The sequence below is a fragment of the Phyllostomus discolor genome, chromosome 4, assembly GCF_004126475.2.
Source record: "Phyllostomus discolor isolate MPI-MPIP mPhyDis1 chromosome 4, mPhyDis1.pri.v3, whole genome shotgun sequence".
Classification (NCBI taxonomy): domain Eukaryota; kingdom Metazoa; phylum Chordata; class Mammalia; order Chiroptera; family Phyllostomidae; genus Phyllostomus; species Phyllostomus discolor.
In genome coordinates this window covers 32,969,026-32,995,096 of record NC_040906.2, presented here as the reverse complement: position 1 = coordinate 32,995,096, position 26,071 = coordinate 32,969,026, and the positions used below count along the sequence as shown (strand labels likewise).

Below are 26,071 nucleotides of genomic sequence, written 5' to 3'. Positions count from 1 at the left end.
TCACATCAAGAGTTAAGATTAATAGCCTTTTCTATCTTTAAGGCCTCGAAAAATTCTACATCTTTGCTTTCACATCAACTGTAGAATATGACTTAAGAGTTTCTGTGTTGTAATATTGACATCATCTATTTTATAAGCTGTTGACAGATGCTTGACTATAGTAATATTGCAAATTATAACTCAATCTGAAAAGCTTAAAGACAAATATATTACTAATAGTAAATATTGATTAGTTGTTTGCAGGTAGTTAGTAGCATTGTCAGAAATGAAGACTGAATTATGTCCTGATAGATGTTAGTTAATAGTTAGAAAGCCCTGCTAAAATTTTTTTTTAATGACTGCTGCACCATTAAGAAAGGTTAACTTGTTCTGTGTAAATCTCCCGTAGTGACACAGCTACTACCTCATTAACTGTTCAAAGAGTGCTGTAAACCAAATACATTATGTACTGTGTATGGTAGAAATCGTTTGTTTCACAAGATTGGCTCATTTAGTCATAGAGTTGACCCTAGCTTAATTACCAAGGGGGTTTGTGAGCAGGTCGCTAAGCATTTTCTGCCAATTAAAATGCTGAAACAGTATAGAAAACTGCCATCTTGCACATGCTTTGAACCAAGTTAATTAGAAAGTTTCCACAGATGAGTTCTTCTTTTTAAAAGAATGCATTTTCTCTCTAGATAATGAGAAAGGGAGTTGGTGAATAACTAAGCTTGAAGACCTTTAACATTTTAAGCGACCCAATTTGCAGAATAAGTGAAGCTTGTTTCAGACATCTATTCAGAGGGTTTTTTTTTTATTGCATTTGGTATCTTGGGTACAAATAAAAAAAACATTTGCTAGTTATAGTAATAGTTTGTATATTGTTAGTTTGGTGTAAGTTTTATAAAAATGCCTTCATTATTTTTATTTGTTTTGGTTTTGCTTTATACCAAATAAATTATGATTGAAAAAGCACAATCATTTGATTAAAAATCAGAAGAATTTTATTACCCAAATTGCTTTTTTCAACACCTAGGAAATTATGATAGCTTTTATTTAAGCTTAAATATAAATATTACTAATTGTAAAATGTAAGTTTTTTTTCCATAAAGTAGTAAATTGTACAGAAAGCTAAGTTGGAGAAAAGAGTTTGGAACTGGCTGTGGAGGAGAGACGATGTTGAGGAAAACAGCTGAATTATCCTTTAGAGCATATGTAAAATCATCCTTTTACACCACTGAATAGGATGTAAAAATGAGAAGTGACATACAGTAAAGCTACCAGTAATAAGGCCCTTTTGTATGCCATGTGAATATATTTTCATCTGGGGCAGAAATGGAGTTTCTTAAACTTTGTATTAGGAAGATTTATAAAAATTATAGTACTTTAGATATTTGGCTTCCTTTAAAGCTCACAGGAGAGGTTTATAATTATATTCTTTAAAGCTTTATTGCTGTAGCTGTGCCTTTAGGATTAGTAAAATTTAATTTACAGTGTAGATATTGAGTGAATCACAGTTTTAAGTCATTTTAAGCCCATGTTTTTGGTAAGGTGGGCCACTGAAGATACTGTTTATAATTTGTTCTGAGTTTCTTCATTCCTTTTTTAAATATTCAAATTAGCTTTATGGGCTTTTGTTTTGTTTTGTTTTGTTTTTAAACACGGCAGTGCCAAAATATAAAATTTCTTAAAAAGCATAGTCTGGGTAAGAGAATCTATTGTCTATGACTCATTTATCTTATGTTTAGTTTTCTTGGGAACTTTGTTGGTTTATTTTGTCATACTAATGTCGATGCTAATTTCTTTCCTACAGCATGGATTTGCGGCATCATTTCTATCACCGTCATTAGCCTGTTGTCCTTGCTAGGTGTGATCCTGGTGCCCATCATTAACCAAGGATGCTTCAAATTCCTCCTCACATTCCTCGTCGCTCTAGCTGTGGGAACAATGAGTGGAGACGCCCTTCTTCACCTATTGCCCCATGTAAGAATTTTGTTCAAACATTAAAAAAATTAAAAATAAAAATATTTAAGCTAAAAGTGTCTTTCATTAGCAAGCTGCAGCACAATCTAGTATTCATGCTATTTTGTTTGCTTAATATAGGATAAAGTATTTGTTCCCATTTGAACAATTCTAATAGCAGTACTTTTGAAATAAACTGAATCATTAGGTTTCAAAATAACAAAAACTGGTAATGTCAGTTTTATGTTCACCTGAAATAATGTATACATATCAAATCACCACAGGGTACACTTTAAATATCCTACAATTTTATAGTCCAGTTATGCCTCAGTAAAGCTAACTTAAAAACAGAAGAAAAATCTTGCTCTATTGGCACTTCTGAAAATAAATAATTAAAAAAATCAATGAGTGATTTTTTATCTGTAAGAATATTAAGAAAGCCTTTAGAAGAAATGTATAAGGGATCTTTGTATTTCTTAAAGATTTTATTTATTTATTTGTAGAACAGGGAGGGTGGGAGAATGAGAGGGAGAGAAACATCAGTGTGTGGTTGCCTCTTGTGCGCCCCTTACTGGGGACCTGGCCTTCAGCCCAGGCAGGTGCCCTGACTGGAAATCAAACCAGTGACCCTTTGGTTTGCAGGCTGTTGCTCAGTCCACTGAGCCACACCAGCCAGGGCATATAAGGGATCTTATAATGATTGTACGTACTTGTACAGCCAGTGTGCCACAGGCATCTTTATTGGAGCAGGAATTGATAGACCAATTCAGCTATTGTAGGCATTTAGCTCTTTAAAAACTGGGCCATTTGCCTTTTCCCCTGGCCGTCACTTGTTTTCTAATATTTGGGTACACTTCTAATGATGTCATAAGCCCAAACTTCTGGTGCCTTGATTATGCCTTTTACAGTCTATCTGTTGCCGGTTGAGAATATTTGATCTAGTGTTAATTGTTTTTACATCACATGATGAAAATATTAGGACTTTTATTTCAAATGTGAAAACACAGGTTTGAATTATTTTTATATTCTCACTGCCTCCCTCCTGAGGTATTTTTTTAAGATCTTATTTATTTATTTATTTATTTATTTATAGACAGAGGGGAAGGGAGGGAGAAAGAGAGGGAGAGAAACATCAATGTGTGATTGCCTCTCACGTGCCCCCTACTGGGGACCTGGCCCACAACCCAGGCATGTGTCCTGTCTGGAAATCGATCTGCTGACCCTTTGGTTCACAGGCTGGCACTTAGTCCACTGAGCCACACCAGCCAGGGCCCTCCTGAGGTATTTAGGACACAAAATTGTATTTGTTCGTTGTATATACTACTTCTTTCCCTCTACACTCTTGGTTGAGAGTTCCAGATCTAGCATCTAGAACAATGTATGGCATGCCTTCAAAAAATTAATTACTCTTAAAATTGAATATAATTTTTTAAGTTCAGTCATTATAGTGTATGTTATTTACTTGTTTTCCCCTTTATTTCCACCCCTTCGCTTGCCTTTCTACCAGCCATCAGGAGAAATAGCAACAGTCTGTTTCAAAACTGGTCCTGATAAGAACAGTTGAAGTTGAAAAACAAAGTTTAATGCTGTTTAACTTACATTTTTCTCAAGAAATGTTAATTGAATAAAGTTAATACCATTTTGGATGGGCTTATACTTCCTTTGAGAAATTCAGAGACCTCCTCTGTTGACCACGAGCAAATGGGGAAAGACTACAAGTGTTATAAGCAAGGACAATACTTAAGAATAATTCTAATATTTAAAGTTCTCTAAGGTTAATATTATGAAACTTGTACATTTCACAATTAAAAATAACTTTATTTCCACATACACATTTATTTTTGCTAAAGTTTTAAAATATAGAAAATGAAGCATGTATTTCAGGATACACATTTATATAATCAGTTTAAGAACAAGTTAGATTACAGGGAGTCATAAGTGATCAGCTGCTGGAGAATTTGTTTTAGTTTTACTAAATATTAGGCATTTATCTGGATCTTGTTCACTTAAATTTACAAAGGACCCATCACTCCTATTGTCTACTGCTGACTCGGTTCTCCCACTGTGACGTGTTCCTTCATCCCATAGGCTTTTGAGTTTGGGGTCTCTGTTTTAGAGTGACCAGGAACTGTACAATAGTACTTTCCAGGCCACTGAATATAGCAAAATTAAGTGGAAGAGTACTTATTTTTAAGTGAGATAATATTTAAGGACCACTTCCAAAATTAAAAAGTATTTTTTTCTGTATCATCTAGGAGATTATAATCTCAGAATTTAAAATAGCATTTGAATTACTTGTTTAGAAGTTTTTTTTTATTTTTAATGATAGTCTCAGGGTGGACATGATCACAGTCATCAGCATGCACATGGACACGGCCATTCTCATGGACACGAATCCAAGAAGTTTTTGGAAGAGTATGATGCTGTGTTGAAAGGACTTGTCGCTCTAGGAGGCATTTACTTGTTATTTATCATTGAACACTGCCTTAGAATGTTTAAGCACTACAAACAGCAAAAAGTAAGTACTTTTGAATTGTTTATTTCGTTTTCTGGGGTGTAAAACTCAAAGACTATTATTTTCTGGCCATATGCTTAATTGTGATATTGTTGTGTATTAAATCTTTATCTTCTAATAGATTATCTTCAGGAATAAGTGGCTTTGATCTTGGCCTTTTTTTTTACATTTATTTTGGCATTTATAATCAAGAGATAGCAGTCTCAGTCAGAGCATTTGCATCACATCTTACCTAATTGATTTAAGTAGAATGGAAAAAGCTATATGTCAATTTATGCTTATAAAATGCAAAAATATATAAATAGAAGCAAGTTTCTTCAGTCTTCTTGGATAATATTTTCAAGACAAGTGGCTTTTATTGTCATGTATTATGATGAAAATGTTTTCAGACAGCATTTCTTTATCAGAAAAGCCTTGTCAATGGTAGAAATACTAGAGGTAATGAGAATTTAGATTCTTGAATATATTCCACTAACATGCTTGTGATACTAATGCAGATTATCTTCAGTATATGCTTTTTAAGTAAGTAAATCTAGAGAACATTTTTAGGAGCATTTCCACAAAAAAGGGTTAAAAGATTCTTGTATTTTGTTAGTCAACTACAAATATTCAAAAAAGAAAAAACATCTTTTTCCTCTAGAACATTGGGTAATCGTGATCATAATATATAGTATCCACACTTATGATACTGTTTTTATACTGTTTTTATATACATATATTTTTGTGTATGTATGTGTTTTGTATATATCTCTGTGAGGCAAAATAAATCATTTATAATAGAGCTCTGAACTGGAATACAGGGGAAGTGGTTCTAGTCCTTGTGCAGTCACACACACTAGCTGTGAAACTATGATTCATTCCTTATGACTTCCAGTCGCTATCTAAATCTATGGGAAATATATCCTACGTCTTATTTTTATATTACAATCCAAGTAGTGTATTTAATTTTAAGTGCCATATTTTTGTCAGGACACCATCATATTTAATTGTCTCCGGGAGGAGTGATAGAGATGGTGTGCCCAGGGAAGAATTATCTGAGGAGTGGTGGAAGGAACTGGGAAGGACCACTTTATAGAAAAGTGAAAGAGGTTTCCTGGTATTTGGTTTTTGAAGGCTTGTGTGGGAGGTCATGTGTGTGGGTGAAGAACAGAATGCGGCGGGGGGCGGGGGAGGGATGACAAGATGGAGTGGCTGAAGGAAGTGCGTCAGCGAAGAAGATCCTGCCAAGTCGTTTAGAAAAAGTGAAGTGGGCCTGAACAAAGGTGTGTGGCGCAGGGAGTGGGGAAGAGGGGGTGATCAAGCAAACTGTAAAAATGAGAGAATCAGTGAGAAGACTTGGTATCTGATTAGATGTATTAAATACAAGAATTCAGAGTCCATCTTTGTGAGTACCTAATTTAAAACACAGTTGCGTGTTGCAAAGTATATTGAAATTCCTATGAAGCTCTACTTTTTTTCAGTCGTGTATACCAACACTGAAGCAGCAGATATTAAGTATTTAATATGTATAAATTATTAGGGGCTGCATAATTTGCAGATATGTGCAAAAAATTTTCTTTTTTTTATAATTTTGATCTCATTTTGAACCTACATTTACCAGCAGAATTAAACACATTTATTTTTGTAAACTAAACTAATGTAGGCAAACAGAGTCCCCAAAATAGTGCAGCACTTTTTTTGTACATTTGAAATTGTGGGAAATAAAAAACTAAAGGGAATACCTTTGACAGGAAGGGTATTATAAATCTAATAATAAGCAATTCTTTGATTATATCAAAGAAAGGAATCTAGGCAGATAAATCAGCACATCTCCTTTATGATAACTAGGACAAGTAATCTAAAATGATAAAGTATAGGCATTTTTCTTGAAGAAGGGAGATTAGTGATATTTGAATAGAACAGACATTTGATCCTTTGCTATCAGAAGGACGCTTTCAGAGTGTCAGTTGAATATACCAGACAGTGACTAGTTTCAGCAAGACTGAGGCTTTCAGGGCAATGATTCGGCAAGTTTTTAGGAAAGTGGACCATCAGGGCCAAAGCAATTAAACAGAATCCCAGCTGGCATTTGCGTTTTCTTCACTTTCCATTGCCCTCTCGTCAGCTCCTTCTTCCTCCTTTTTCTTCATTAACTGTGATTGATGTTTCTTTTCTCTTTAGGATGTCTCCATATTATTTTCTGTTGAACATTTTCTATTCCCCAGTTTCTGCTATCTATTGCTATGAGGCAGAACAACCAAAAACTTAATGGCTTATAACAATAATTTATTATTTCTCTTAATTCTGTCAGGAATTTAAGCAGGATTCAGCTGGGCAGTTGTTTTTTTTTGGCTTCACTTGGTATCAGCTAGAGTCACTCTCTACTACATGCAAACTCGGCCAGCCAGGGCAGGGCAGGGCAGGGCTGAAGGTCCGAAAATGCTTCACTCTATGTCTGATGCCTACTTCTTGGTACTCTTCCACATGGCCTCTCATCAGAGTCTATACTGAGCTTCTGCATGGCAGAGTAACTAACTTCTGTGAGCAAAAGCAAAAGGTGCCAGGCCTGTTTCAGAGTAGTCCCAGATCTGGCACAGCATCTCTTCTGTCGCATTCGGTGGGTGAAGGCAAATCAAAAGGCCAGCCAAAATTCAAGGGCAAGGGATAGACTTTATGTTCTTGTGGGTGGAGAAGAATGTTCAGACAGGGAGAGAAGAAATTGACGGTGGCTGTCTCTGAAGACTCTTAACACACAAGTAGCCATAACAGGCTAGCTTATGCAGCAGCTAGAAAGCTTAAACATCTGAAACATTGCTTACAGCCTGTAAGCAAAACCAACTACAAAAAAATGCTTTGCCAGTCAGGAAGCATCTCCCAAAGAATACTGCCTTTTATTTTCACACTATTCTAATATACTTGGTTATTTATTCTCTTAAGTTAACATAGATTAGAACTTCAAGCTGGAAGAGTTGTTAGTGGTAGTTACATTGATAAAAGAAGAAAGCAGATTATTACAAGATAAGATAGGAAAATTCATACTTAATGAAATACAAAATTAGAATTTATTAATAATTGAGAACAGATTAGATCAGAAACAAAACTTGTCTTTATTGCAAAGCTTAGGATCAGTTACTTATAGGTCACTTTCCTACATCACTTCATTTAATCCTTGTAATCATTTTCATTTTACAAATGAGTATTCTTATGTTTAATAAATTTAACAAAGACTCATAGACATTAACTGAAAACTTGGTATTTTAACTCAAGTTTGACTGTTCAGTAATGTCACAAGTAGGGAAATTTTAGATTGCATTGATCACAGGATAAAATTCAAAGGAATAAGCATTAGTTTTTGGAACTCCCTATTCCCACACACTATTAGATAAGAGAGATTACATATATTTCACACATTTCATTTGAGTTGTATATAATAGTACTGTACTCTGTATCCTACTCTTTTGTTAAAGATTTTATTTATTTATTTTTAGAGAAAGAGAAGTAAGGGGGAGAGAGTGGGAGACATCGATGTGAGAGAGAGACATGGATCTGTTGCCTCCTGCACTCCCCCAGCTGGGGACCTGGCCTGCAACCCAGGCATGTGTCCTGACTTGGAATCGAACTGGTGACCTTTTGGTTCCCAGGATGGCATCCAGCCCACTGAATCACACCAGTCAGGGCTATATCCTATTCTTAACTTTGAATTAGATGAACTTGAACCTTTTAGTTGAGTATTCACTAAATAAATAAATAAATAAATAAAAACAAGTTACAAATATAGTTAGATTTTTCATCTGGTTACACCCCTTGATTAACTACTAAATTTTTTCTCACTTCTTTACTAAATAATTTATGTATTTAGTAAAAATACTTCTTTTTAAAATAATTTCTTTACTAAATAATTTGTGTATGAAATTGTTACCAGTTATTTCTACAGGTATTAATGGGTGAATATTTTTGCTAATTGTGGCTGCAGATTTGATTCTAATACCAGATTTTTTTCCCAGGGGAAACAGAAATGGTTTATGAAGCAGAACACGGAAGAATCGACTATTGGAAGGAAGCTCTCAGACCATAAGTTAAATAACACACCAGATGCTGACTGGCTGCAGCTCAAGCCTCTTGCTGGTAGACAACAATTCTGACTAAAGAGAAACTTTTAAAACATAAAAATTGAAATATTGCTTCTAACCTTTGTGTTTGAAATTTTTTCTCTTTGTATCTTCCCTAATTTTAGTTTCTAACTCTAGTTTTCAGAAATGTGAGTGTGTCTTAGTTGTGATTTTGCTAGTTTTTTTGTTCATTTCAGCCTAATTTATACTGGAATGTGGGACCAATTAATTATATTAGAGGGCAAAAAACATATTGTACTTTACAGAGAAAGAAAGAATGAAACAAACAAAAAAGGCTTTATAAGTGGTAGATCAGTGTAAATTTTATTTCTTGGCAGTGCAAGATCTTTGTGCCCTCCACATGATTGGTTTCATATGCACCAAGGAGAATCAGCCTTTGCTCTTACAGGGGAATGGTCTCTGTACTTAGAATCTCTGTTCATCTGTCCACCTGTTCAGGTGCCTGGAAGATGTAGTGAGGTAGCTTACGATATTTAAGGAAACAAAGTTTTTACCTAATGGTTTCCCTTTGTGTTTGAACTTGTGTTTTCCCTGAGTGTATCAGTGATTTTTCTGCAGAAAAGAGGCAGCCCAGACCTGAACTGTAGCCTCTGCCCCAAAATACAGTTGGGGAAGTATTAAGATCTTTGTCACATAATAACTTTTGAAAACTAGCTAAGAAGCAACTTTAAGGAAAAAAACTTAAATGTTGTTACTAGTGTCTGAACTTCATTCTAGTAATGATCTGAGTAGTATTGTCAAATAGGTGGGTCATTGAAAGATGCAAGTTATTTAAATTTTGTCTTTGTTTTCTTACATGGTAAGAGGTTATAGTGAGTAAACTTTAAGGATTGTCCTTTCTCTGAAAAGCTAGGGGTTCATTTTGTTACTAGTAAATGCAATAGTAACTTTTCACTCCTTTGATGTACTCCTGTAATTCACCAGTATCTCCCACCTTTCCAAATCCTTTCCTCACTCGGCCTGCTATGCTTTGAGTTCCCTCTGTTATTGGATTCATCTTTTGGACCCTCAAAACCCCAGCTTGTTTTGCGTGTGTGTGCTCATGTGCATTAATTTTGTTTTTATATACTTATTTTATTAATGATTTTTAAAAGACATTCACTTAAGAAATGTTCATTACAGTGCTATTCCCCCTGGGTTTAAATTAGCAAATATGTGTTCATTTACTTCTTGATAAAGCATATCCTTTGCTATTACAAATACAGGAACTGATGACTCGGTTGTTTCGGAAGATCGACTTAATGAAACTGAACTGACAGATATAGAAGGCCAACAAGAATCCCCTCCCAAAAATTATCTTTCTGTAGAAGAGGAGAAAATCATGGACCATTCTCACAGTGATGGATTCCACACTGTTGATGAACATGATCTCCATGCTGCTACACATAACCACCACGATGAGAGTAAAACTGCGCTGAGGAAACACGGGCATCAGTGGCACCACAAACATTCTCATCATTCACACGGTCCCTGTCATTCTGGGTCAGACCTGAAAGAAACAGGAATAGCCAACATAGCCTGGATGGTAATCATGGGGGATGGCATCCACAACTTCAGTGATGGGTTAGCGATTGGTAAGTTCGCTGGAAACTTGGGTTCTAATTTGTTGTTCTTCAAGACTGTCTTCTATTTCAGTACTAATCTTATGTACTATAATATATAAGATTAAAATATGGAGCTTAACTATAAATATACTATTATATATTACTCCCGTCATTTAGTTTTTCTAAAGACTGGGTTCATGTTTTTGGTAAGTTTAGTTGGGGATATAAAGGAATAATTTCAGTGGGGTTTTCTTTGAACATGTAAACAAATGTCTATAATATATTATACTTATTTAATAACTTCATTCAATTCATTGTTACCATGTTGAAAAAGCTACCTTAACATTATATTTTCAGATACATTTACATCCCTGATGAGAACAAATTAGTTTCAGTTTTAGGTTTAATGATTTCTTACATCCAAAAAGGTGAAAAAAATTATAATGTTAAAAAAAATCCATTGTAACAGATTCGAATACATTAGCATCTTGCTAATATAAACTGATATTGTGAATTTATGAGGACAGTAAGTGATTAATACATAATTTTCCTTGAGATCTAGACTCTGTTAAATAACTTCTGTTACTCAGAAGTAGGCTTTAGGGTTCTTTTGTTTGTTTCTTTCTTTCTTTCTTTTTCCCCAGAAAGGAGAGACCCTATTTTTGGATCTACAGTGACTGTCAGTGTTGAAGAATAAAGAATTTTGCTGGCAGAATTAAATGCACTATGCCTCTAATCTTAGTCTTCAAGACCATGAGACAAACAATTCTTTGTGCCATTTGTGCTCTAGACCCAGATGAGTTTGGATAAAGATGCTAGCCATTTTACTCTCTATAAATGGACTTGTATGAGTTAACATTGAGCATCCATCTACCACTCAGAGGTTGAAATACTGGAAACCACTACTATTTTTAAGCTATTAGTTAAAAAGCTACATAAATAGATATTTTAATTTAAAACAGACTATTTCTGTCTCTGATGGCTCTTTTTCTGGTTGTAAACACCTATTGAACCCCACTACATGTCCAAAATCTATAGTTGGTAAGATATGTGAGTCACTCATATTATGAAACTATCAGATAGGCAAAAGAAACTGCACCTGTCATTAAAGAAATGGGGGGCAAAAAAGACCAGTAAACGCCACTTCTTCCTTCTCCTCTCCCTCCTCAGGGGCAGCTTTCAGTGCCGGACTGACAGGAGGGATCAGTACTTCCATAGCCGTCTTCTGTCACGAACTGCCGCATGAGTTGGGTAATAGAATCTTTAAAATTTTACCACATTTCATAAAATCTAACACTTTTTCAATTATAAATACATCAAAATTTTAGAGGTGTTAAAATGTAAGAAGTGGCTGATGGCAAGTATAGTGTCATTATTCTCTTGTTGTATAATTTTGTGATATGCTCCCAAATCTGTGTATTGTTTTATATTATATATTTTTAATTTATATAAACAATATTATGTTATATCCCATTCTTTTTCTTTCCTTATGTTACTAATCACTGTTTTTAAGGTATTTTTTTAAGATTTTTATTTATTTTTAGAGAGGGAAGTGGGGGGGAGAGAGAGAGATAGAGAGGGAGAGAGAGGGGGAGAGAGAGGGAGAGAGAGAGGGAGAGAGGGAGAGGGAGGGAGGGAGGGAGGGAGGGAGAGGGAGAGAGAGGGGGAGAGAGAGAGAGAGGGATCAATGTGTGGTTGCTGGGGGTCATGGCCTGCAACCTAGGCATGTGCCCTGACTGGGAATTGAACCTGCGATGCCTGGTTTGCAGCCCGAGCTCAATCCACTGAGCTATGCCAGCCAGGGCCTGATCATTGTTTTTAAATTACATCCAGGTTACTGTCAGTTGCTTTAAGATGTAGCTTCTGCCCAGGATTCAAAGGTGTTCCATTTGCCACATTTTTCATGTTTAGCACCCAGGATTAGACACACAACATGGCCTCTAATTTCCTGCTACCACAGATGATGGTGTGTCGAGCATCCATAGACTTACTACTCATAGATCCTTGTAAGAACATCTTTTGGGTACATAACCAGGAGCAGAATCGATGGGTCCCGTGTATGCACACCTGAGTGGTCCCATAACACTGACCAAATGGCCACACTCGTGTGATCTCTCACCAGCAGTATCTGGCTGTTTCTGTATCCGTTAACACTTGATGTTAACTTTTTAGTTTTTGCCAATTTAATATGTGTAAAATGATGTTTCTTTGTTGTTTTAGTTGCTATTTATTGATCTACCAATGATTTTTTACTTTCTTTTAAAATGTTTTGGTTTCTTTCTATAAATTGAAAAACAAATAAAAGATGTGGATATGCATCCATACTGACAATATCTGAGATGTGGAGATGATGTTATTTTTTTTAAGATTTTTATTTATTTATTTTTAGAGAGGGAAGGGAGGGAGAAAGAGAGAGAGAGAAACATCGGTGTGTGGTTGCTGGGGGCGATGGCCTGCAACTCAGGCATGTGCCCTGACTGGGAATCAAACCTGTGATGTCTTGGTTCGCAGCCCGTGTTCAATCCACTGAACCACACCAGCCAGGCAAGATGATGTTATTTTGAAAGAAAATAATTGACTTAATCTTTTGAGTATCCATGGAATTTTTTCCTTTGCTCATTCTAGTGTTAACATTTTTCTTAAGTTGATCTGGCTATGAAACACCATTTGGTTGTGTTTATGCCAGGAAGCCTCCAGCTGCCTTTCCTACCCACCCACTGCCCCCAGTGGAGGGTGTCAGGCTGCTGCATGAGTCACTGGGTTATTGAATTGCCTTGCCCCAAGGATCCACATGGGCACAGAATTTTCTGTCTGTAGTTTCTCATTTTAGGAGTGACACATGAGGAATGACAGCCACATGTAAAACAAATGCCGTGCATATCTAAATAGCTAGGTAAGCTCCAGAGAGCACAGAGCTCTAGCAAAAGCTGGATTATATAGAGCTCTGCTTTGACTGGGACCTCTGAATGAGCCATTCAGACCACAGTCTCTACCTTTTTTTACCCTGCACACCAGAGGTTGAGGTGTTACTATTGCTGTGAGAGGGAACATCAATCCATTGTGTGTGTGTGTGTGTGTGTGTGTGTGTGTATGAACTTTGTCAGAAGGAAAGGAGTGAGACCTTATGAAAATGTATATTTTCCTCCAATGCTTAGAGCTAAATTGACATATACTGTCCCATATTCTAGTTGCCTAGGCTCCTAGGAAAGAAAGAGCATGCGAAACTACCCACCTCCCTCCTTCTGAGGTAGCAGAAAGGCTTCGGCTCTTGTCTCCATCAGAAAGGTCAGAAGTGGTCCAGTGGTCATCACTAAAGGAAGTGTAAACAAACAGATGGGGCAGAGCCTAGATTTTGCCTTCCAGACCCAGGAACGGGCACTTTTTTAACATAGGGCCAGATGAGTATCTCTACTCTGATTCAATTATTTGTTCTTAACTTGGAGAGGAACAGAATATAGAGAGAGGCATAGAAGCTTCTTCCTCAGAACTTAAAGCAAAGGGAGAGACAGTCCCTTAATACTGAGATTAGAGGCACAGCAGGTAGATGGGAGAAGTCCATTTGCCACATTTCCTGACTTGATAGGTTAAGATGTTGGCAATACAGCGAGCACAATAACGTCACATTCCAGGATAATTCATTTGATCTGAAACCTGTTTTGCACTAGATAAACTTCTGATTATGAATTCTCAAAGCTATTCTGAGATTTCTGTACTAAAGTCATATCCTAAGAGAAAAACATGTATTTAAATTACATTGCAGTCCACTGGAGACTGACCCTTAGTAAGTCCAAGTTTGAGCCTTCCTCTTCTGAGCAGATTTCTGTTTCTCTAATGATGTGCCGGGTAGGGGTTTGTTTGTATTCAGGGATGTGATATGAAAAACGTGTACTTTTAAACCTTAGGATAATATACAGTTCTGGAGAATCGCTCTAAGAGGTGTGCAGAAGTTGAAATCATTTGATGAAATAGAAAATCTATATATTTCATTTCAGGTTTGCTCTGGGGTATGGTAATGAATGAAATTGCCTGAATTATTGCTACTCTTTTGTTTTTGCAAAACTTGTGTAGCTAAATTTAAATAAGTTACAGTATTACTGTTTTATCCTTTCCACTTTTCTCAGCCCTTTCAATAGGAGCTATAGAAATATTTGAAAAATAATTTATAAGAAAGCCTATATCAGAATACATAAAGGGGAAATGAGGCTGGGAATAACCTAGGAAGGTAGATAATCCAAACTCTTTTCTTGACATTGAGTAGTATGTTTCAGCTTTTAGGAAATAGTATTTTGGTAAATAAATGTAGCCATAGACTGAGCTCAGGGAAGCTATAATTTTTTCTTCCTCTCATTGTGTGTTACAGGTTAAATAGAAATTCAAAATAATTTTTCTTTTTTTTTTCTTTTTTTTTTTCAAAATAATGTTTCCATAATGTGCTAAATTGTCCAGGGAAAATTGAACATTTACTGTATAGATTTATACTGATGTTATATACATACATTATTTAGGGAAAAAATAAAAGGACTTTAAAATAGATACTTGTTTTAAAAACCTCAGTATTTATTGTTAGCAGATGTTAGTTATGTTAAGGTACAAGTCACTTTTTATAATGTTATTTTTGTCAACAGAAAAGAAAGAACAATTATCAAAAGATGGATAAACTTATTTATTCACTATAAGTCTCAAATGTGGGTATTCCTTTTTGATTTATTTTTCAAATATTTTACAGGTTTTTATTTAGAAAACAGCGGTGGAGAAAAAGGGAGAAAACTATGCAGATATCTTTAAGAATAAAGATAAACAAAATAATTCATCTTGATATTATATAAAAATTATCTTTTGCTGTATACCTGAAATGAACAATTGGAAATTGAAATTTTAAAAAAAGTACTATTTATAGTTAATGAAAAAAACATGAGCTGCTTTGGTTAAACTTAACAAAATATACATAGAATCTATATGCTGCAAAATATAAATCACCAACAAAAGAAATCAAAAGAGACTTAAATGAACAGATAAACTAGGTTTATGGACCAGAAGACTCTATTATTTTTTAAAGATTTTATTTACTTTTAGAGAGAGAGAGAAAGAAACATCAATGTGTGATTGCCTCTCACATGCTCCCAAACTGGGGACTTGGCCTGCAACCCAGGCATGCACCCTGACTGGAAATCTAACCAGTGAACTTTTGGTTCTCAGGCTGGTGCTCAGTCCACTGAGCAACACCAGCCAGGGCAAACTCAATATTTTTATGATACCGATTCTTTCTATAGATTCAATGTATTATTCCCATTCAAAATCTCAGCAGGCTTTTTGGAGATAAGTGTGCTTTTTCAAAATTTTACATGGAAAGACCAAGGGATTCCAATAATCAGAAGGATTTTGAAAAAGGACAGCAAAGCTAATTTTTAAGATTTGTTATAAAGCCACGGTAACCAAAACAAGTTATATCAATGAAATAATAGACACATGAATCAGGGAAACAGAGTACAGAGTCCTCACGTATATGGTAGCTTATTTTCAACAAAAGTGCAAAGGAAATTCCATGTAGGACAGATAGTTTTTCATCAAATGTTTCTGCAATAATTGGATGTCTGCTTATAAAAACAAACAAACTTGTACACAAAAATTAATTCAAAATGTATTATTGGTCTCAATGTAAAATCTTTACATGTAAGACTTTTATAAGAAAATCTTTGTCCTTGGATTAGGCAAATTGATAGTACATGAGAAGAATCATTCATTAAGGAAAAAAGTAATAAAATGGACTTAATAAAAATTAAAAACTCTGTACAAAAGATGTATAAAATGACAGAAGGCACAGACTAAGAAAAAAGTATTTGGAAAATATATCTGATAAAAGACTTTGGGTATTTAAAGACCTCTTAACTTAATAATAAGAAAACAACTCAACAAAAAATGGGCCAAAAGACTTGACTAGACCTTTCACTAAAGAGATTATGTAGATAACAGATAAACACAGGAAATTTCAGGTGCTGGTTATGTCCTGGGCTGGAAGGGATGTGGAAAAACCATAATGCTTGTAAATTGTTGGTGGGATTGTAGTTTCTTATAAGGTTAGAAATGCATCCTTAGTGTATGACCCAGAAATCCTACTTCTAGGTATCCACACAAAAGAAATGAAAACTTATGTTGACACAAAAACCTGTTTATGAATGTGTTCAGTGACTTATTCATAATTACTGAACCCTTGAAATAACGTAAATGTTCTTTAGCTGGTAAATGGGTAAATAAACTCTGGTTCATCTATGAATTATTACTTAACAGTAAAAAGTAGTGACTTTCTGATACACTCTTATAAACTGCAATATGGGTGAGTCATGACCCTATTGTAAGTGAAAAACTCTAGACTCGAAAGACTACATACTGTATGATTTCATTTGTATGCTGTTCTGGAAAAGGCAAACTACAGGGACAGAAAGCAGATCACTGTTTGCCTAGGAATGAATGGCCTGAGTAAATGTTTTGAAAGGTGAGATGAAATAGCTCTCGAGTTTGATGGTAGCTATAGTTACACGGTAGGTACTTTTGTCAAAACTCATAGAACACTACATCCCCCCAAAAGGAATTGTGTGTGTAATTTATACCTCAATTTTAAAAAGTATTAACTATGTTAAAAAGTTCAAACACCATGATTAAGTGGGATTTATTCCTTGGATGCAAGGTCAATCAGTATCCACAAATCAATTAACACAATACACCACATAAACAAAGTAAAGGATAAAAATCCTGTGATCATATTAATAGATGCAGAAAAGGCATTTGACAAAATCCAGCACCCATTTATGATAAAAACTCTCAGCAAAGCAGGAATAGAGGGAACATGCCCCAACATAACAAAGGCCACATATATGTGACAGACCCACAGCCAGCATCATGCTCTACTGGGAATAATTAAAAGTGTTCTTTTAAGATCAGAAACAAGACAGGGATGTCCACTTTCATCACTCTTATTCAGCAGAGTACTGGAAGTCCTAGCCACAGCAATCAGACACGAAGACATAAAAGGCATCCAAATTGGAAAGGAAGAAGCAAAACTGTCTTTATTTGCAAATGACATGGTACTGTATATAGAGAACCCTAAAGGTTCCTCTAAATAGTATCAACTAAAACTAATTCATCTTGATAAGTTAATTCATGCTGTTTGATTGTCATTCAGGGATGAAGTAAATCATCTCACTATCTAATAATACCAAGGAAGGCATCTAGTTTGAATAGTTTGTGCCTGTGATACTTTTTTCATTGAGCATTAAATAATGTTCCCTTTAAAACCCTGTTTTGAAATTATAAAAGGAAACACTGTATTTTATAACCAAAAAGGCACTTCCGTATTCTCATGTTGTATTATGTACTCTCCTGCTAAGTGAAATTGCCCCTTTAGGAAAATTGGTGGGTGAATTATTGAAAACATGGCCCAGAAATTTGTAGGGGAAGAAGTTAGGGAGCTTTGTCTAAAGGAAGCTGAGAAAAAGGCTGGAGGAACTTAAAACTCTGGGGGAGAGAAGAGATAAAAGCTGATATTGACTCCAGGTCTCACCCAGGAGAATTAAGTATTTAGGACCAGAGTAGGAAAGATGTAAGGAGATAATATTAGATGAAAACCAGAGAAGAGCAATTTTGAAGCCGTTGGTAGATAATCCCACATAATGTTGCAGTGTGTACTTTGTAGCAGTTTCTTGGAACATGGAAAAATAATGCCTTGCACTAATTTATTTGATAACTTCATTAGCAGGTCATGTGTTTTTAGTCATGTAAGATCCCTTCTTACGAGAAAGAAACAAGCCCCTGAATTTTACATGGTACCTTGCATCTATACTAAATGTTCAGTAGTTAAATGAACGTCTGTATATTTAGTAATTAAAAGAAAAATAGTTTGGATCCTGACCAGTGTGGCTCAGCTGAACAATGTTCCACAACGCAGAAAGTCGCAGCTGGTTTGATTCCAGTCAGGGCACAAGCCTGGGTTGTGGGCTCCGTCCTGGTTCGGTCGCTTAACCAGTCGATGTTTGTCTCTCATATCGATGTTTCCGTCTCACATCGCTGTTGCCCCCCCTTTCTTTCTCCTTCCCTTCCCTATAAATCAATCAATCAATCTTTTTTTATAAGTTTGTTACAATTAGTAAAATTATTACCTTTTACCCTTTAGCTCCAAGACTTTCTTGGCAACATTTTGCTCTTCTAATAACATCTCTCTAAGCCAGCAATTTTCAGTTTTTTTTCACCTCATGGCACATATAAATTACTAAAATTCTGTGACACACCAAAAAAATATAATTTTTGCCAATCTGACAAAAAAAATAGGTACAGTTTTGATTCAGTCACATCAATAACTATTATTGATTTGGCTGCTCTGATTTTTGAATTTGACAATCTAAGGGAAAAGAGGTCAGTGCCCCTCACTCAATAGTCAGGTGTTGCGTGTTTTAACAGTACTTGCGCACAGTCTTTGAAAGTTGCTGTTCTGTGCAATATGCAGTCCTTTTTTCTAGTGTTCCAACTTTAGACAAATGAGTTAGAAGACTGTTTTTTTTACATGTTAAGCATTTTCAGAATTAAGATGCAGTGTTTTTCTGGGGGGAAAACATAACTGTAAACAACATAAGATAAAATACACTCAAAAGAGTGTTACCTCTTCTTAGGCCATTTCCCTTTGAAAAAAGCAAAAATTAGAGGACAGAGCTTTGATTGTTGCTCATTAAAAAAAACAGTGTTATGGTTTTGGTGATTTTTTTCCCCATTTATAAAAATGGGAAATTGACATTTTACATTTTAATTTTAAGATGCACAGAGATTTGTATGACCCCAGCGCCATCAGGATACATAAGAATTCCATCATCTTAGCAAACTGCTTCATGCTCTTCTTTCATTGTTGTCCCCCTGTCTCACCCCTGCTCCCCGGTGACCATTGAATGTTCTCCATCACTGTTGTTTTATCTTTTTAGACGATCATATAAATGAAATCATGCCAGCATCACGCCTTTGAGATTCACCCAGATTTTAACGTGTATAAAGGCTTAATTTCCTAAGTAAAAAATAAATTTTCATAAGGTTCCAGTTATTAAAGGTTATCGTATGTCATTCTTAATTTTTTTATTGTTTTCCTAATTTTGTTTGTAAAAATCTCATGGTTTTAAAACTCTCACATTATGTCTTAACTGCAGGTGATTTTGCAGTTCTTCTTAAGGCAGGCATGACCGTAAAGCAAGCGATCGTGTACAACCTCCTCTCCGCCATGATGGCATACGTGGGCATGCTCATCGGCACGGCGGTGGGCCAGTACGCCAACAACATCACCCTCTGGATCTTCGCCGTCACTGCCGGCATGTTCCTCTACGTGGCCCTGGTGGACATGGTGAGACAGCTTATGTTGTTGTGCTCAATCTTGAAATAGACTACAACTTCCAGAAATGGAAGGAGTCTTTGGTTGTGGTTTGAAAGACTAATTTTTTAAAAGATATATACATATAACCCATTTTAAAGATACGTGATATCCTAAATAATCTGTTAGGGAAAGATATTTAGGTAGAAAGATTCCTTTGAAAACCAGTTGAGATCCTGAAGATTTTTGACCAAATGATGTTAGTATTCAAAGTAATCATCAATGGTATTTAGAGATATAATTACAGGATTATTAATACTGCTTTGAAGACTTTGTAATTAGATGATGGAAATGTTTTGTTATTGTTTACAAAAATGAGTCATTTGAGCTTGCCTTATGGCAAACAAGAAAGAAATACCTCTTAGGTAAGCCAGTCTTCTGCAGAAAATTATATTCCAAGGAATATTAAATTTTTCCTAAAAATTTAGGAAAATTTATCCTAAATATATCCTAAGTTTGTATAAATTAAAATTTTTAAAGGATTTCACTTATTTATCTTTTAGAGAGAAGGGAAGGGAGGGAGGAAGAGAGGGAGAGAAACATTGATGTGAGAAACATCAGCTGGTTGCCTCTCACAGGTGCCCCAACCAGGACCAAATCCACAACCTAGGCCAGCGCCCTGACCAAGAATCAAACAGGCGACCTTTCACTTTGCAGAATGACAGCCAGCCAGCTGAGCCACGCCACACCAGTTAGTGTTACATCCTAAATTTTTAGTTATAGAATTAATGCCTCTTTGTTACAGAAAGGTTAGAAAATAGGAACAAAAAAATAAAAATTACTTGTATTTCTGTATCTGGAAGTAGGCATATTTCCCCCCTCTCTTTTTATTCCTATATATTTTATTTTTTATTTTTCAGTGTCAGTTTACTGGCAGTGTTCCTTTGTATTGGCTTCAGGTGTATAGCATAGTGGGTAGACAGTCATATGTTTTACCTACTGTCCCTCTCTCTTCGTAGACCTCTGACACCTCATTTCCTAACCCCGTGCTCAGCTGATAGCTTTGCTTCCTGCTCCATGGAGAGAACTGAAGCCTCAAGACAACCTCCCCTGAGTTCTTGTCACCATTTCTACTTCATCTCCCTGCACCTCTGCCTGCTCACTGACTTCCCTGCTACTCTGGAGAAATGTCTGTGTTACTACCTAAGGCCTTCAGACAGACCTTCCCCTAGAACTTGCCCCTCGTGCTAACTCCCTTAGATTGCCCCCTCTCCTTCTGCATTGTTCATTTTTCCCTGTCTGCTGGATCGTTCCTGTCAACATGTAAACCTTCTCAAAAAGGAGGGGGAGGTGGACCTTTCTTAACTCCAGTTTCCATTTTAGCTGTCATCCTGTTCTCTTCCTCGAGAGCAAATCACTCTTGTTTTTAATCCTCTCTCCCTGGAATCTGGCCTCATCAGGTTTTCTCCCCGACTGCCTTGCCAGATGGCCTTTGTCAGGGTGACCAACCACCACAGCCCCCGCTGGGTTCATCTTCCTGCCCTGACCGCAGCATTGGGCAGCCTGTCGGACATCCCTTCTGAGATGCTTTGTCAGCTGGTTTCTGTGCTGCCGCTGCCACTGCCGCTGCCACTGCCTCTGCCTCTGGGCGCCCGCCTTTCTGGCCTTTCTTTCTCAGTCGCTTTTCCTGCACCCTCCTTCTCTCCCTGATCTCTAAATGGTGGTGAAAACCCTTTAAATAATCTCATCTCATGGTATATTTATTAGCTGATAATTCCTGTTAGTTTTTTTACAAGTGTCTTTTTTTAAAGATTTTCTTTTTTTTTTTTTTAAGATTTTATTTATTTTATTTTATTTATTTATTTTTAGAGAGGGAAAGGACGGGGGGGGGAGAGAGAGAGAGAGAGAGAGAGGGAGAGAGAGAGAGAAACATCAATGTGCGGTTGCTGGGGGTTCTGGCCTGCAACCCAGGAATGTACCCTTGCTGGGAATTGAACCTGGGACACTTTGGTTCCCAGCCCACGCTCAATCCACTGAGCTACGCCAGCCAGGGCCTGAAAAGAGAGTTTATCGTATAAATTTTGGAGAGCCATTCAAAGGTTTAAGCAACAATGACATGCTCACATTTTTGTTTTACAAAGACCACTTTGGATGTAGAGAGGAAGTTTTTATTGATTTGTAGTCATTTAATAAGATAGCAATAGTACCAACAGTTCCAGATTGAGTTGCCTTCAGGATGTCCAGATGGAGGCATCTGGTTTTAGGCGGCCTTGCACACAGCTTCTCACTGACCTGTGAGCAGCATGGGTGCGTCTTAACAAGTGTGGCCGCATGCGCTGGCCGGCGCCTGGCTGCGGCCGTGACAAACCACATGGGTGTCGGCGTTCAGGGTGGAGTTGGGTAGGGAAGGCACGTCCCTGCTCTGCCTGCCGTGTACACGTATCAGAGGAGATGCTTCTGTCAAACATCCTGTTAAAGAATATCAGGGTTAAAGGTTCTTCTAACAATAAAAACTTGGGGGAAATAGGGAGAAAAGATATAATAAAGTAGTTTTCTTACTAGAATCATATGGAGGAAGTTGCCGGTTTGTCTTAATCCAGGGCTTGGCAAGCTTTTTGTAAAGGGTTAGGAAGTAAATATTTAGGTGCTGTGGATAGTCTAGTCTCCATCACACGTATTCAGCTGTACCATTTGCAGGGCTTCCTGACGCAGCTACTTAACGCTGCTGGACAGGAACAGTAGCCTCCATGAGCTGATGCTATCTATGCTTCTGCCACAGACCTGTGAGCAGAACAGGCGGCCAGCATGGAGCAGTTCTTAAATCGGACCCTCGGGAGACTGTTAAATAGCACCGTCAGCACGGGAGTCGGACTAATTATATTCATTAATTAATAAATAATGGTGTTTCTTCTTAGGCAGGTGTGACGTACATAACACTACGTTTCTGCTCCCTAAACCTCAAAGCACCAAGATATTGTATGGAGTAAAGCTTAGTGATTAAAAGAGTGGTGTAACTGCCATCTTTTATAGATATTCATTGTGGAAACAGCAGACAGAAAAGTGAAAGTGAACATTGGAAGCAGCGGTTCTTTCACAGTTTTGATTAAGTTTGGGTAGAAAGAATATGGCATTATTAATGCACAAGGATTTCTGCTTCCACAGATCTAATTGACTTAGATAAAGATTTACATTTTATAGTTTGACCCATGAATTATTCTTAAATGTAACAGCATACATATGCTTATGCTGTGGAAGTTGAACTATAAACTTTTCAATGTACTGTTGCTTTACAGATATTGGAGACTTTTGAATATTTAAAGTTGTATCACTGTTAAGAAAATAGAGTGCACTGTACATGCGGTGTGCGCAACTTGGCAGCAGTTAGGCTGGCTGGCACTGATACACTGTTTTCTGTGTCTGTCATTGGAAGGAAAACAATGCTACTTAAGGGCATAGTAACACCAATTTTGAATTGTCTGTAAATGTCTATCCTTGCTGTCACGGGCAGGTGGAAATTAGAATTTTAGATGGTAAAGGGTAAAGAAATGATACTGTTTTAAATTAGATATTCCCAAAGGAAATCTTACTTTCTCACTGAGTTTAATTTAGATGGTAAGTGTGGGATTTGTGGTATTCTTTTCTAAGAGTTGTATTAGCAATAATTAGTTGTCTTGTACTTTAGTATAAAGTAAATGTCAATTGCTAAAGTTGGTGGGTAGTAAGTAACTTTTAAAAATGACTAACATGTATAATGTGCATTTGTTGGAGAACGAAGAGGGAACAGAGTTCATATTTACGTAGTACAGAGCTAGAGCATAAAATTTCTTCCTCAGTGCTTGACTAAAATATGTTATAGTTAGCACTGTGTTCAATAAAATAATTATTTTATTTGTAGCTATGCTTTCGTCATTATTCTTAAGTACGAAAATGTGTAAAAAAATTTGAGCAGAATATTGTACAAAATTGCTTGTAAATACCTGTGTGGCTTTCCCCCAGCTTCCAGAAATGTTGCATGGTGACGGCGACAATGAAGAACACGGCTTCTGGCCAGTGGGGCAGTTCATTCTGCAGAATTTAGGATTGCTGTTTGGATTTGCCATCATGCTGGTGATTGCCCTCTATGAAGACAAAATTGTGTTCGACTTCCAGTTCTGACCATTCCCAGTGATCACTGTTGATTACGAGAATGTTACTGTGCAGCTTTGCATCTGTTCCTCGTACTGTATGCGCATCGCTCAAAGAAAAGTCAGTGGCTTGCACTACTTACCAGTTCCATAGATTTGAGCCTGCCCCCAAGACTGGTGCTCAGTACTGCTTTCCCTGTGTGAAGGGGGCTTTTTAAAACATGTAAAGCTTGTGATATAGAAAGGAGAAAATGGGATTCCATGAAACAATGTTGGTATAGGTTTAAGACTTTGAAAAAAAGAATCATATAAAACACTAACGTAGTCTCTTTATTAGTAGAAACTTCTGTGGCTATGCAGAAATAGAAATTGAACCAAAAAAATCACTTAAACTTTAAAAATATTTTAAATGGACTTTGGCAGACTTTTCTTTGTGCTAAAAATGACTTGTAGTGTCCTTTAATTCAGCTACATATATACATATGGTAATAGGGATCAACTTGATGACTTTGAAATTGAATAAAGTAGACTATAGGACCTAGAGGGAAAGCTCAGGCTGCATTAGAGTATGAATTTAGCATTGGGGAAAGCCCTTATTCTTGAATCTAGAGTTACTATTTTTGTATATATTTGCATAGTGTTTAAACTTGCAGCCTAAACTACTGAAATTTGTGGTTGTATGTTTGTGTGAGCTTCAGTTTAATGAAAGATTCATAATGGTTCTTTTCATAATATTATACTTGGTGTTGGGTTTTTGTTTTGTTTTGTTTTGTTTTAATTTTTGTTTTGTTTTGGGTTTTTTGGTGGGGATAGGAGGTTGGAGCATGTGGTAAGATGGTTCTTTTGTTACTAAAAATGTAGTCCTTTAGAAGATTTCAGAGACATGAAGAACCCAAACATGGTCTAAATATTCAATTTTCCTACTTTAACAATACTAACTAGTTACTTGGGAAATTTAAGTTCTCAATGTGCTTATCGCTTTAGCAGCTGGCCCTGGGACCACGCTGTGGCTGGCAGTGACCCATGTGGGCCGTGTCCGTGATCTGTGCATGAAGCGTGCAAACAGTCATGCTGTGATCTCCGCTGACACTGGCTGTCATAGCACCAAGTGACTTGGAAGACATATTTAACTTACTCAGCTGAAATCACTTGATCATTTTGTGCCAAGATATGCTGTTAGTGCCTAACAGGGATTAGTCTCTTTTTTAGTGCCCTGTTCTCCTACCGTAATTGTGGTTGATTTGTGAGAAGTGCAAGCCATGTTTATTCTGAATTTTGACCTAATGATTTGTAGCCCAGTCGATGCATGTAGCTTTCCGTTTACACGTTGTGCCACATGGTCTTCATTCATGCAGGTAAACTGTATTTCAACTGTGCAGGCAGCTTTCTTTTAACCTGCTTGGCTACCAGTGTAGCTGCTTTAAACATCTTACTGTTCAAATACTGAAGAGCCAAACTATCTCCATTCCATTGTAATGTTTTCATTTAGTCCTCTTCCTTTCCCATGTTTCTTTCATCTTACTCCGTAACTTTAAAACACAAAACAAAACTTTGAGAGCAGCACGTGCATCCAAGTGTTAATGGAGTATTGCCAGTGTTTCTTCTTTATCCTGTGAGTGAGGGAGTTTAGGTCTTTTTATTAATTTATGCCTGAATTTGGAAAGTTATTTCTGGCTTTCTCCATGGTCTCCTGTAACAAGCAGGAGTTTTGTACGTAGAGTATTTTCAGCATTGGGCACTGAATTAGGACAGTCCTCATCTCATTGCTTGGCCTTCGAGCAACCGAGCTAAACGGTGCTGGTATTTTATTTAGTACTGCCAAATTCAAGTGATTCAAGGGTCTTGCTTTTGAACCAAGATACATTTAGAGTTCATTTTTGGGTTTTGTATCCAAATCGGATTCTGCATTCCACCATTATTAAATCTGCTTAATTTAAAAACTTTTATGAAAAGCAACAGCTGGAATACACTCCAAGTTTTAAACTCCTGATTTAAAGTGAATAGGTTATACTGAAGTATATATAGTTTTAGATTTTTTCAAAAATGGTATTATCTTTATTTGCTGGATCTTTTTAACTTTTTAAGAAGGCTGTACCAGTTGCTGCTAGTATTTTGTTAGGGTTCCACCAGTATTTACTTTTCACATCATTCTAGTGTATGATTTCAAGTCTTACCAGACAATCTGAATTCCACTACATTTCTGTTTGGCTCCAACATTCCATTTAGCGTGACCAGTCCACTTTAACATGTGTTTGTTGGAGTTCATTACTGTTACTTGTACAATGCTGTCACTGTGTGACATCCATATGAAATTTGGTGTATATCACATTGCATTCAATCAGCTGTGATTATGCTTAGAAATACTATAGTAACTAGATGCAGTGTGAATTTTTTCCATTAACAATAAGTCAGTGGCTTAAATGTGATTATGGTCCTGCAAGGTGATACTTGCTAAAATAGCTAAACTTTTTTGTTGTTGTTGTTATAACTGAATCATTTTT

The 26,071-nt window shown here is 36.5% G+C and overlaps 1 protein-coding gene across 2 annotated transcripts in view; it reads left to right on the top strand.

Moving 5' to 3' along the window:
• SLC39A10 (solute carrier family 39 member 10) overlaps positions 1-26,071 on the top strand; it is a 48,590-nt gene extending 22,519 nt beyond the window's left edge. For both annotated transcript variants that reach the window (XM_028508678.2, XM_028508679.2), the window contains 7 exons: positions 1,793-1,962; positions 4,271-4,459; positions 8,440-8,560; positions 9,771-10,139; positions 11,280-11,360; positions 19,289-19,479; positions 23,443-26,071. In XM_028508678.2, coding sequence (XP_028364479.1) covers positions 1,793-1,962; positions 4,271-4,459; positions 8,440-8,560; positions 9,771-10,139; positions 11,280-11,360; positions 19,289-19,479; positions 23,443-23,601 — 1,280 coding nt within the window. In that variant the 3' untranslated portion in view covers positions 23,602-26,071. The remainder of the gene's footprint in view (positions 1-1,792; positions 1,963-4,270; positions 4,460-8,439; positions 8,561-9,770; positions 10,140-11,279; positions 11,361-19,288; positions 19,480-23,442) is intronic.